This window comes from Somniosus microcephalus, chromosome 11, assembly GCF_052327205.1.
Source record: "Somniosus microcephalus isolate GS21.2 chromosome 11, FLI_Smic_1.0, whole genome shotgun sequence".
Taxonomy (NCBI): domain Eukaryota; kingdom Metazoa; phylum Chordata; class Chondrichthyes; order Squaliformes; family Somniosidae; genus Somniosus; species Somniosus microcephalus.
This window is the reverse complement of record NC_140997.1, coordinates 197,988,158-198,001,524: the sequence shown is the minus strand read 5'-3', so window position 1 is coordinate 198,001,524 and position 13,367 is coordinate 197,988,158. Positions and strand designations below refer to the sequence as shown.

General features: G+C 38.2%; 2 protein-coding genes across 5 annotated transcripts in view; one reads left to right on the top strand and one right to left on the bottom strand.

Annotated features, from left to right (window-relative positions):
* The window catches only part of cacna1db (calcium channel, voltage-dependent, L type, alpha 1D subunit, b), a 792,002-nt gene extending 781,673 nt beyond the window's left edge, over positions 1–10,329 (top strand). For all 4 annotated transcript variants that reach the window (XM_086001660.1, XM_086001658.1, XM_086001657.1 and 1 more), the window contains 3 exons: positions 3,001–3,122; positions 4,797–5,117; positions 7,767–10,329. In XM_086001660.1, coding sequence (XP_085857786.1) covers positions 3,001–3,122; positions 4,797–5,117; positions 7,767–8,060 — 737 coding nt within the window. In that variant the 3' untranslated portion in view covers positions 8,061–10,329. The remainder of the gene's footprint in view (positions 1–3,000; positions 3,123–4,796; positions 5,118–7,766) is intronic.
* A 2,082-nt stretch (positions 10,330–12,411) lies between these two features.
* The window catches only part of chdh (choline dehydrogenase), a 124,624-nt gene continuing 123,668 nt past the window's right edge, over positions 12,412–13,367 (bottom strand). The window contains exon 8 of the mRNA XM_086001661.1: positions 12,412–13,049. Coding sequence (XP_085857787.1) covers positions 12,646–13,049 — 404 coding nt within the window. The 3' untranslated portion in view covers positions 12,412–12,645. The remainder of the gene's footprint in view (positions 13,050–13,367) is intronic.

The window sequence follows — 13,367 nt, the reverse complement described above, 5'->3', positions numbered from 1 at the left end:
AGAAATAGTAAGGGAAAGAAGTCCCTAATGGGAGTAGTCTATAAGTCCCCTAACGACAAATCAAGAAATAATGGAGGCTTGTAAGAAAGGTACTGCAATAATCATGGGCGATTTTAATCTTCAGATAGATTGGACAAATCAAATTGGCAATGGTAACCTTGAGGAAGAATTCATAGAGTGTATTCGGGATAGTTTCTTAGAACAATACGTTGTGGAACCAATCAGGGAGCAGGCTATTTTAGATTTGGTAATGTGTAATAGATAGGATTAATTAATGATCTCATAGTAAAGGATCCTCTAGGGAAGAGTGATCATAGCATGGTAGAATTTCAAATTCAGTTTGAGGGTGAGAAACTTGGGTGTCAAACTATGTCCTGAACTTAAATAAAGGCAATTACAAAGGTATGAAGACAGAGTTGGCTAAAATGGGAAAATAGATTAAAGGGTAAGACGGTAGATAAGCAGTGGCAGACATTTAAGGAGATATTTCATAACTCTCAGCAAAGCGAGAAAGAAGGACTCTAAGTGAAGAATGAACCATCCGTGGCTAACTAAGGAAATTAAGGATGGTATCAAATTGAAAACAAAGGTATACAATGATGCGAAGATTAGTGGTAGGCCAGAGGGTTGGGCAATTTTTAGAAACCAGCAAAGGACGACTAAAAAAATAATTAAGAGAGAAGATAGATTCTGAGAGGAAACTAGCAAGAAATATAAAAACATACAGTAAAAGCTTCTACAGGTATATAAAAAGGAAGAGAGTAACTAAAGTAAACGTTGGTCCCTTAGAGGATGAGACTGGGGAATTAATAATGGGAAACAGCAGAGACATTGAACAAATATTTTGTATCGGTCTTCATGGTAGAAGACACTAAATGCATCCCAGTAATAATAGATAATCAAGGGGCTATAGGGAGGGGGGAACTTAAAACAATCACCATCACTAGAGAAAAAGTACTAGGCAAACTTATGGGACTAAAGGTGGACAAGACCCCTGGACCTGATGGCCCGCATCCTAGGGTCTTAAAAGAAGTGGCTGCAGAGATAGTGGATGCATTGGTTGTAATCTACCAAAATTCCCTGGAAAACCGTAAATTTAACACCCCTATTCAAGAAAGGAGGGAGACAGAAAGCAGGAAACTATAGACCAATTAGCCTAACCTCTGTCATTGGGAAAATGCTGAAGTCCATTATTAAGGAAGTAGTAGCAGGACATTTAGAAAATCATAATACAGTTAAGCAGAGTCAGCATGGTTCTATGAAAGGGAAATCATGTTTGACAAATTTGCTAGAGTTCTTTGAGGATGTAATGAGCAGGGTGGATAAAGGGGAACCAGTAGATGTAGTGTATTTGGATTTCCAGAAGACATTCGATAAGGTGCCACATAAAAGGTTACTGCACAGGAGCTTATGGGGTTGGGGGTAATATACTAGCATGGCTAAAGGATTGGCTAACTAACAGAAAACAGAGAGTCGGGATAAATGGGTCACTTTCAGGTTGGCAAACTGTAACTAATGGGGTGCCACTGGGATCAGTGCTGGGGCCTCAGCTGTTTACAATCTATATTAATGACTTGGATGAAGGGACCGAGTGTAATGTAGCCAAATTTGCTGATGATACAAAGATAGGTGGGAAAGCACGTTGTGAAGAGGACACAAAGAATCTGCAAAGGGATATAGATAGGTTAAGTGAGTGGGCAAAAATTTGGCAGATGGAATACAATGCAGGGAAATGTGACGTTATCCACTTTGGTAAGAAAAATAAAAAAGCAAATTATTTTTTAAATGGAGGGAGACTACAAAATACTGCGGTACAGTGGGATCTGGGGGTCCTTGTACATGAAACACAAAGTTAGCATGCAGGTACAGCAAGTAAGTAGGAAGGCAAATAGAATATTGGCCTTTATTGCAAGGGGGATGGAGTATAAAAGTAGGGAAGTCTTACTACAATTGTAAAGGGCGTTGGTGAGACCACACATGGAATATTGTGTACAGTTTTGGTCTCCTTATTTAAGAAGGGATATACTTACATTGGAGGCAGTTCAGAGAAGGTTCACTAGGTTAATTCCTGTGATGAAGGGGTTGTCTTATGAAGAAAGGTTGAGCAGGTTGGGCCTATACTCATTGGAGTTTAGAAGAATGAGAAGTGATCTTATTGAAACATATAAGATTCTGAGGGGGCTTGACAGGGTAGATGCAGAGAGGATGTTTCCCCTCGTGGGGGAATCTAGAACTAGGGGGCATAGTTTCAGAATAAGGGGTCACCCATTTAAAACAGAAATGAGGAGGAATTTCTTCTCTGAGAGTCGTGAATCTTTGGAATTCTCCACCCCAGAGCTGTGGAGGCTGGATCATTGAATATATTTAAGGTGGAGATAGACAGATTTTTGAACGATAAGGGAGTCAAAAGTTATGGGGAACGGGTAGGAAAGTGGAGTTGAGGCCAAGACCAGATCAGCCATGATCTTATCGAATGGCGGAGCAGGCTCGAGGGGCCGAATGGCCTATTCCTGCTCTTATTTCTTATGTTCTTATGAGGCTCGTGAGACAAGCATTTGAAAAATCCATCCCCAAGGTGATGTAGGTGTAGATAAATACCAGCAGGGTTCAGGTTGAGATATAAGTGGCCAATGTTCCATAAGTTAAAGAAGGCAGCCTAGGAAACAGACTAGATGTAAGGTAAAACGCTCAGCTCAGGGTCAAGCAGAACACTAAGGTTTTGCACTATGTTCAGCTGTGCAGACAGCTACAGAGGTTGATGGGAGTCAGACAAAGAGGTACAAAGGTGTTGGCAAGAGGCAAAGAGGATGGCTTCAGTTTGCTGATGTTGAGTTGTTGTAAATTCCAACTCATCTCGAATTTAATACTACCCAATAGTTCTAAAAAAAAACTTTTAACTTGTATGTGGATGAAAATACATAAAACTAATATTCGTTAATCTCATAAAAACTTTGTTTATCTGATACATTTATTCAAGTTTTAACAAATTTGTTTTGACAGCAAATCGCCGGCCTTCCTTCAATTTTGAGTGTCTACGCAGGCAAAGTAGTCAGGATGATATCTCCCTATCTCCTATATTCCAGCAGCGTACTGCTCTGCCACTACATTTAATGCAGCACCAGGTGAATATTCCGACTCCAGCACATCAGTTGATATTTCATCTGATGTGAAAATGATCATAACTGCATACTTCACCAAAGGGAATTTTTCAGATGACTAAGCACGATAATAAAAACAATTGTAAAATTTCTGTAAAAAAAAACAAAATTCCTTCTAGAAATGTTACTATGAAGTTCCCTAAGTAAGTTACAGTGGTGAGTAGCTGAGCCACACAGTCTAACAACGTCCCAGGTTCAATCATTGTTCATGGTGAGTTACCCGATATGGCTACTACCAGTGGTTTTAGCACTTCTGGACTAGGAAAAGGATAATTGGTCAGGGTTCCTGCTCCAGATCACTGTCCAATCAGCTGTTGCTGAAAGTGTGTGTGTTTCAGATGAGGGCAGCAGCAGGCTTGCTTGTGGTCAAATAAGCTGTTTACACTCACTGTCTACACTCATACATCAAGACTGGCCATTTGGCCGAGATACTCGAGGGAAATGATGCCAGTAAGGAATCAGTGTCTTCAGGAATGAGAAAGGGAGACAAGAAAACTGATGAGAAAAGGAGGGAAATAAATTCTAGTACATTACATATGTTTTATGACAACCAGTACATCTTAACACAATTATTCAGTACAATAATACAAAGTATTCATTAGATAGGAAAGTAATTTGTCATTTATAAAGCTTTTGTGCAGCATTTCTTTAAGAAACACCTTCCTTCCCCTAAGTGCTCATCTTCTATCATAACATTCTACCATTCATTTTACAAGAGCAATTGCATATTGTATAGAACATATAATTATTACAATCATTTTAATAACAATTCTGCTCACAGATACATGAATAGAGAATAAATCTGCTTAGAACTCATCTTCACCCAGTAGCTAACTCATTGTGCATGAACTTAAACAGTGGAGCACATTATAAACTGGGGAACCAAAGCAAAATAATCAGTTTTAAATACCAAAAGGCTAACTGCTGCCTATCACTCTACATCAGGCTTTGGGAGCAGTGTTTCTTATAGCTCCTTTACCAATAGAGAACCCAGATAAAAGAGACTCTTTATAAAATGCATTTTCTGTAGCTGCTCACCAGCCTTCCATCTTGAAACCTTGAACTATCACATTTATACTCATGGACAGCTTCACTAAATACTTTTTAAAAATCTATTCTTATGCATTAGAAGTGTGTGTGTCAAACAAATGGGAGAGAATGATAACTGTAAAGAGGGTGAAATCTGATTTCAAATCGAAAAGAAACTTGGGCGGACTGTAAAATGGGCTGCTGATTCACTGTTGCTCATTTTGCTCTACCACCTGAGACAAATTTCACCCCTGGGGATCTGCAGGAAAAGTCACTGGTAAGAAGAAAGGTCAGTGGTAGTAGGAAGAATCATGGATTTGGTCTGTGGACCTTGTTACTATTTTCATACTGACAGGTATTCAGCCGTTAGGAACAGCACTGGAATGAGACCTACCTTGTATGAATGTCAATTTAGAACTAATTGCTTCAGTAATTTACAGTGATAGTCAGTGCTTGAAGTTTCTCTTTGCGACTATAATCAATGTACTACAAAGGGGGCTGGGAGACGACCTACTGAACTTAAATTCTGGTTTATTTTTGTAATTATGGAAAGTTATGGATTCTGCAGTTATATTTGTACCATTCATTTCTCCCTGTATAAATAAACAGGTTATGGCTGTGGCAGGATTAGACTCTTACAGAAATAGAAGGCTCTCACCAGCACGGTCAACGCGTTCGTGGGCAACCCCTCCAGCTACACCACCCAGAAAAGAGCGCTCCCCATACTACACTCCTCTGATCCGCGTAGACCGTGTTGAATCCAGGGAAAATATGAACGGTAGCCTTCCATCAATGAACAGGAGTTCTTGGTATACCGATGATGGTGACATTCCTTACAAAACCTATACCCCAACAAATCTAGCCGTTCCTAACAACTTTCTACGACGGTACTATGAAAAACGAGGAAGTGCAGACAGTCTGGTAGAAGCTGTAAGTATTGAACCTTTTGGTGTGACAGGATATGTAATGAAAAGCTTCAACAATGACTAAAAATAATCTATATATGAAGTAGTACGAGATACTGTTTGTGACCATTTTGCATTTTTTCACCATTCTTTGCTAACCTTTGTACCGGACATCATCCTGCAATCGAGAAAGTGGAGTCGTTTGCACTGAGGGCTTGTGTGTGACCTCCGCCAAAAAAATGTGGTTGATCAGCATAAGAGGCAGTTAAATGAGATCAGATGGAAAATGTTAATTTTTGCCTCCTGACAGAACCCATTGCTGATTATTGCTTCATTCAGCAACGTGGCTTAGACCGGCTGACATTCACGCAGCTGAACAACAATACCTTGCATTTATATAGCACCTTTAACATAGCAAAAGGTCCCAAGGCATTTAACAAGAGTGTTATCAATAAAAAACCATTTTTGACACTGAGCTATAGAGGAGATACAAGAACAGATGACCAAAAACTTGGTCAAAGAGGTAGTTTTTAAGGAGCAATTTAAAGGAGAAAAAGAGTGCAGAATTTAGGGAGGGAATTCCAGAGCTTAGGGCCAAGGCAGCTGAAAGCACAGCCACCAATGGTGAAGTGATTAAAATCGGGGATACGCAGGAGGCCAGAATTGGAGGAGCACGGAGATCTCAAAGGCTTGTAGAGCTGGAGAAGGTTCCAGAGATATGGAGGAGCGAGGCCATGGAGGGATTTGAAAACAAGGATGAGGATTTTAAAATTGAGGTGTTGTCGGAGCAGGATCCAGTGTAGGTCAGCAAGCACAGGGGTGATGGGTGAACGAGACTTGGTGTGAGTTAAGGTACAGGTAGCAGAGTTTTGGATGAGCACAAGTTTATGTAGGGTGGAAGATGGGAGACCGGCCATTGGAATAGTCAAGTCTAGAGATAACAAAAGCATGGATGAGGTTTTCAGCAGCAGATGAGCTGAGGCAGGGTCGGAGTTAGGCAATGTTCCGGAGGTGGAAGGAGGCAATCTTGGTGATGGAGCGCATATGTGGTCGGAAGCTCATCTCAGGGTCAATCACAACACCAAGGTTGCAAACCGTCTGGCTGAGACAAAGACACTTAATGCCAGACAAGATAGCTCTGTAGGTTGAGCTTGGTAGAGGTTAAATGTTCAGCTGTTTAAATTAATAAACCGCCTTGCATGGGGAGTGGAAATAATTTTAATCAGGTGTGATGTGCATGGTTACAACTTGAAATAGAGAAACTGCTGCTGACTGACAGCATATTTTGAATTCCAATTTTATCTTGGTACAGTATTGCAACAACACCCTTGCTCCAGCCATTTTAACCCCCCCCTTCAGTAGCCAGATAATTTTAATGGTGACCAGCAGCACTTGAAGAGCTGGTGGAGCCAGTTAACCCACTGCTTGATCTTGGTGCACTTCTAGCACATTATGCATTGTGTAGGAGGAACAGCGCTAATTAGAATTGATGGGGCCTCATACTGGCAACATCAGGGAGGTTTGCCGCTCTCCCTCCCGATTCCTGCCCAATGTTAAAATCAGGGCTTTAGTCTCAGTTGTAATTTCAGACAAGATTCCAAGATCATAGTTAAAAAGGCAATAAAAATAGCAGAAAACATCTTTCTGTATCGCACTCATTACTTAAAGCTTGACATGAGCCAAAGTTCAAAATAGCAGAAATACACACTAAACCATACACATCAAGAAAGTCTCGAGGCAATGGAGCACACACACAGTGTGATGAGTAAGGTGTGAATAAAACCCTTACTGGGACAGTAATTACCCAGTTGGGTTGCAGAGCTTTTCCATCATTTATGAAGAATGATAAATGAATATATGAAATACAGTAGTTTTCTTATCAAATTACTGATAAGAGTTGTACAATTGCCTCTCATCTACAATACTTCTGGGCTGTCCAGGAATTACTACCTGGTGATCGGCTTAGGTTAATACTGTTAAAAACAATTCTAACATTTTGCTTTGTTTTGAGATGGTTTATTTTTAATGGAAGATGGACAACATTACAAGTTAATATTTAAATCACCAGTGCAAACATAGAGGAAACAAAATGCACCTAGGAACAGTGTTGAGTAGAGATATCTCCTAAAATATTTAGGATTTTGTTACAATTCAGTAAAATATACTTTCTCTTCAATAAAATCCACAGAACTGGAGGTTGGTGTTGCAATGCACCGTACCATGAAATGGAAAAATATGAAGTTTTGTCCAAAATTCCTGACATTCCAAGTCCCTAGTTTCAGCTATACTTTCAAGGGAAGTTGTAGGCACTTTTCGCTCACTGTCTGTAGTAAAATATAAGGGCAAGTTATTACTGGGAATAGTCTCACACACCACCTGCATGCTGGTTTAACACAGTCTGGGAGTGGGTTGCCTGCTCTTGGTCAGGAAATGGTACCTGGCATATCAGAGAATCTCAAAGAAACATTAAAATGTTCCTGACAAAAGTACCAATTATTTTAATTCACTTTTGAGTTTCTGGATACTTCTAATTTGTATTATATTGGGTGCTATTAAGATGCACTATAACACAAGTAATTTACTCAGCTAATTGTTTACTTTGATGTAATTTTCTATAAAACAAAAAAATGTTGTTCACAAGGTTAATAATTACATTATTTTTCTTCTATTTAAGGTCCTAATATCAGAAGGTCTAGGACATTATGCAAAAGATCCAAAATTTGTTTCAGTTACTAAACATGAACTTGCAGATGCCTGTGATATGACTATTGATGAAATGGAAAGTGCAGCAAGCAACTTATTAAATGGCAATCTTCAGAATGGAACTACTGGAGATAGGCTCTCTGTTAAAAACAGGCGTGACTATGAGCTACAAGATTATGGTCCTGGATACAGTGATGAGGAACCAGACACTGATATATATGAAGAGGACCTAGGTGATGAAATGATATGCATCACTACTTTATAGCATTTATTACTGTGGCAGACTCGTTTATACAAAAATGAAGGAAGTGCCTCACAGTCAAGGAATTCTTATGGCACTAGCTAGATCAAGTGACCAATAGAGCTTCTTCCAAGTGATGTCACAGCCTTACTGGCAACTGTCCTGATGCCGATCTGATCACATAACCTCCATTTTGTCCTCCAGTACAGCAGTGCGATCTGATCAGAATGTGGTCATTCTAAAGAGGTACACCCTACTATGAACCAATCAAAATCTAACTAGCACACAAAGATTTACTGGAGGACCAGGGAGAAAAATGTAAGATGAAGTAAAGCCACATTTTTACCATCCAAGGATACAGAGTTTTTCTCAATCAGAACGTCATACAACTTGCAATGTTGAAGGAAGCAGTGCATTATTTCGATGACGATGCATACAGTTAAAGGGAAGGTATTATAAAAGGTGATGACAATCAAATATGACAGATGTCATTACCTCAGAAATACACTTGGACTTTTGGCTGAGAGCAAGTGTTGGCATATCAAAAGATTTAAAACTATAAAACATATCTTTTCTGTCAATTTTTTCATGCAAATATGAACCATTCTGAACAGCTTTTTAAAATTCTGCAGCAAATCTCAGAAAAGATAATTTTTTGGGGGGGAGGGAGGAGGGTGCAAAATTAGCTATTTTTTCTGAAATATTTTATTGTGAGTTTACATAGGATATATCATTTTTGTCTTACTGCATCATCTGCTGCTGTGGAGAGAGCGCCTAATTTTCTGGCTATTAGGAAAATTATGGGCAACATACACTGGAAACAGTAATGGCATTCATGTTACTTTCAACAAGGTTAATTTAAAGCTTAAAAACTAGTTTTCTTCAATTGCAAAGTAGAGAAATTGTATATGGTTGTAATATACAGATAACAAATTTGTATTTGTAAAGAGATGTTCTATATTTTGTAATCCTGGTATTGTAACTGATAAGCAGCAATATTTATGGTTCCAAATTACTGTCACTTATTCTATAGATTACTGTTATTTTTTAATAGAAGTACAAATTCATAAGTAAATGTACTGATAGAGCTGCCTTTTCTTTGTGTATGATGCAAGTTTAACTTTAGAGTTTTGTGCTAAGTCTGGAGCCAAAGGAAAAAGCTTTGGCAAGCAATTTTTAATTAAAGTAAAATATAAACCTAACTTTACAGGATATGCAAAGATGATTTACTTGCACTCTTACTTGGAATGACATTTAAAAATATTTTACTCTTTGGTACATTCTCCATATTTCTTTCTAAATCACTTGCAGTAACTGACGGTTTTCATTGCGTGACCCATTTACTGAAAGCTACTTTGCTATACTGAAGCAAAATTATTTGAGATAAATTTCAACTTAAATCATCCAAGCGGCTCCTTTCAGTTTTTTAAAATCTGGGTGGTTTCAGTAACACAATCTCTGATTTTTGCATATCTTGTTTAATACTATTGCTCATAGCAGAAACAACTTATGGTCAGGATGTACAATTATGTCATCCAGAGGTTAGCTGTATCTTTTTGTAATTATTAGCATTCCCAACATATTGCTGAGGGCTATAAATGCATGCATCCCAAGGTAAGGTTCCTTTAGTGACAGTCCTTCAAATGAGGTGTTATCAGCACATGCATCAGTATTTTGAGTTTTTAGTTTAAACCAAATGTGTCCATTTGCACATTTTATTTCCACTGCACAAAACACGTCACAGAGCAGGTCTTTCTGAATTATCTGAAGACGCTGTTTTTTTGCTATGTACATTTTCAGAATTTTTAATATATATTTTAAATGATGGCCTGTTTCAGTTGCAGGTACTTCACTAGTAGCAACCACTAGAATCTTTTAAACTGTATGCATTTTTAAACACTTCTGTATATTCTACTAGTAACAAGAACTAAAGCAAGATATTTTACCTCAGTCAGGGATACATAGGGTTTTAAATTGTTTTTATTCCATACCAAGGGTATTCTTGATCTTCAGCACATTGGTATAGCAATCTATGATTGCACAACTCTTTCCTTGTGTGCAACCTTCATGACTACTTTTGTATGAAGTAAGCCTTTTGTGTAGTATGGTATTTGTATATTCAGTTTATACGGTTGTACTATTTTGTGATTGTACGTATGGTACAGTAAGGTCTGTATATGTATTTCCCATACCACCATACCATAGTGCTGGAAATGTATATACACAACAGTGTATATTTCTGTAAGATGAAAATATATTGGCATTGAAACCCAAGTAAAATTAAGTTAATTTCTCACTAGACAAGACTGAACTGTTATTACTGTGAAAATTATAGGTGACTCTGGGTCTTTCTGTACTTGCCCTTTAATCCCTAAAAATTTAACTTTTGCTATACTTCCACAGTACAGGAAACTTTCGATTAACCGGCCCCTAAATAACCGGAAATGTCGGATAACCGGCAAAATTCAGGAGTAGGTTCAGGTAACTTTTATTACTTTTTTTACTCCATTTGTTGCTGTGCAAGGGTGTAGCTGCAGCTGTTGCTAAGCTACAGAGACGCTTGCAACTTGTGCTGATTGTTCTGAAGCTGGTTTGTTGCTTTAGAGCTCCGTATCTTTTACTATAGCGTTCGGTTAGCCGGAATTTTTGATGAACCGGCACCACGTCGGTCCCATCCGTACCGGATACCAGAAAGTTTCCTGTAGATACTATAAATTGACCTTCCACAAAAATACAAAAGTGAACGTTTCGTAACTGGATTACAGTTCTTGGAAGATTTGTTCATGTACATTCTTAACTATCCTGTACTGTCATTTGTTGTTCTGACATGCCTCCCACATCTGATATTCTTTAGGGTGTCTGTTGTTGCCTAACTCAAGTTACAGCATGTACAACCCAAACATATTTGTCCAAATGAACAAAACAATGCATGGGTACCATATCCTGTGCAAAATAAAATCAATTAAAAAGCCTCCCAGAAAATTACTATGTGCTACGTAGCACTATTACTTCAAATTTTGGTGAACATTACTTGTAAGTTAAGCATGCACAAAAACAATGAAAAGTAAAGCAGTAGTGATCATTTTTAAAAATGAACGGTTTGGTTTAATTTAGTGTGGTTGAACTTTTTGTGGGCACACAAAAATAAAAACTGAACATTTGCTGGGCTTTTTGGTTTGATCGGCTCCCAGCGGTCCCTTTAAGTATTGTTGGTTAGGCCACTCAAGCCTGGTACAACTAGACGACGCATGCGTGGCGTCGCTCCATCCATTTGAACCTAAATTCCATAAATGGTGTTGGGCCCTCATAGGTATATTTAAGGAGGCGAACAGGTGCACTGGATCACTAAAAGTCATGAGAGTCAATATGGTGTCCGCGCAGCAGATTATGACGTGAAATTTGGAGGTCTGATGACATTTTTGCACCAGAAAAACAGACAACTGAACTGAATTTCTCTACTATGTCTCTACACCTGAAAAAAACCCAAGCTTTGACATTCTTCTGGCTAGGATAAAGAAACAACTTGCATTTATAAAGCACTTTTTACCTCCTCCGGACATTCCAAAGCATTCCACAGCCAATGAAATACTGTTGTAATGTAGGAAAATATTGCTGCCATTTTGTGCACAGCGAGGTCCCACAAACAGCAATGACATAAATTACCTTTGTTAGTTTTCAAGTGAATGATTCAGCAATTTTGAGAACGGAGATCATGTATCTAATTTTCCCAAGTTGTAGGATAGTAGAAGGTAGATATTATGTATCTCAGTCATAGGAACAGAGACCAGGAACTGACACTGGCTGCATACTTCTCTTGGAAAGGACCAAAAAAGCTCACAAAGAGAGTGTGCAGGAAAGAATGTGAACAGAACCACATAACTGATAAATAGCAATTTAACCTTTTCATATGTTGGAAGCAGAAAGTTATGTCGTTGCTCACAGAAAAATCAAAAGAATGAAGGCTCATTTATAATGCAGATGTTGGAACATTATCACTTGACCCACGCATGGCTTGGGTCTTTGACAAGCAGCATGCTGACCTATTTTTTCCTAGTGGGATGATGGCAATTTTTCATTTTATGTGGATGATAAATGAATTATTTGTTCATACTTCTACCAAAGTAATGTGGCTATACAATGTTATGACCCAATCTTTTCATCAGTTAAGTATTTTATAAAACTACAATTTTATGGTTACAGCAGTACTGATTAAACAATTACAAGTCAACCACTATTTTGCATGTTAATCAAGGGATTATGTTCATGGATGGATTTGGCACAATTGATGCATAAATAAACCATAAGCCCCATTACCTTGATCTGGGTCTAACCACGATCATGACATCAGACATAAGACACAAACGAGTAATATATGCAATGTTTAATTTGTGATTTAGTCAAATTTAATAGAAAGTGAAAGTTAAAAAAAAAAATCACAAAACTAGGTCTTTGTATCAAATAGTTCATAATACAAGGAGAAAATCTGAATACTTGTTAGAGTACAATTTTTAATATTGCACCTGTTTTTTTCACTGGTGAGAAATGTTAACTTTTTGTAATGTAATAGGAGAGAGTTTAAATGTGTGCCAACTTTCTAACCACCGAATGTCTACGGTTTGGGTTTATAAACAGGAACATCCTTGTCACACAGTGCTGGGCATCCCTTGATTATATCAGCAGCCTTCTCAGCCAACATGATTGTGGGTGCATTTAGGTTGCCACTAACAACACTTGGCATTATAGAAGAATCTGCAATCCGTAAGTTCTCTAGCCCCATAACTCTAGTCTCAGGGTCGACAACTGCCATGGGATCAGAAGGTTGTCCCATTTTACAGGTGCAGGATGGATGGTAGGCACTATCAGCCTTTTCTCTCACAAAAGCATCAATTTCCTTGTCTGTCTGGGCATGGCTCCCAGGCAGTACCTCTGCACCACGGTATCTATCAAAGGCCTTTTGAGCAAAAATCTCCCTGCTTAGCTTCACCGATTGACGGAGTTCCAAGACGTCACTTTCTGCAAAATGAACAATGGTTTAAATGATACAAAAGTTAAAACTAAAAATAATTTGGCACAAACTTGTAAAACACAAATACAGCAGAAGCTTATTTTACTTCAGAATTCTACAACTAAGACTTTCCTGGCAAAATTCCAAACAAAAGGGTGTTGCTTTATGTTGAAACATTAGAAGCTATACAATACTGAGGAAACCACAACAGAAGCTAGCTATTTTCAAGAAAAATCAGCTCTTTAAAAAAAAAGTTGCCACATCAGCAAACATATTTGTTTAAACGTTATACAAATATATAAGAACAGTAATTTATTATGACTAAA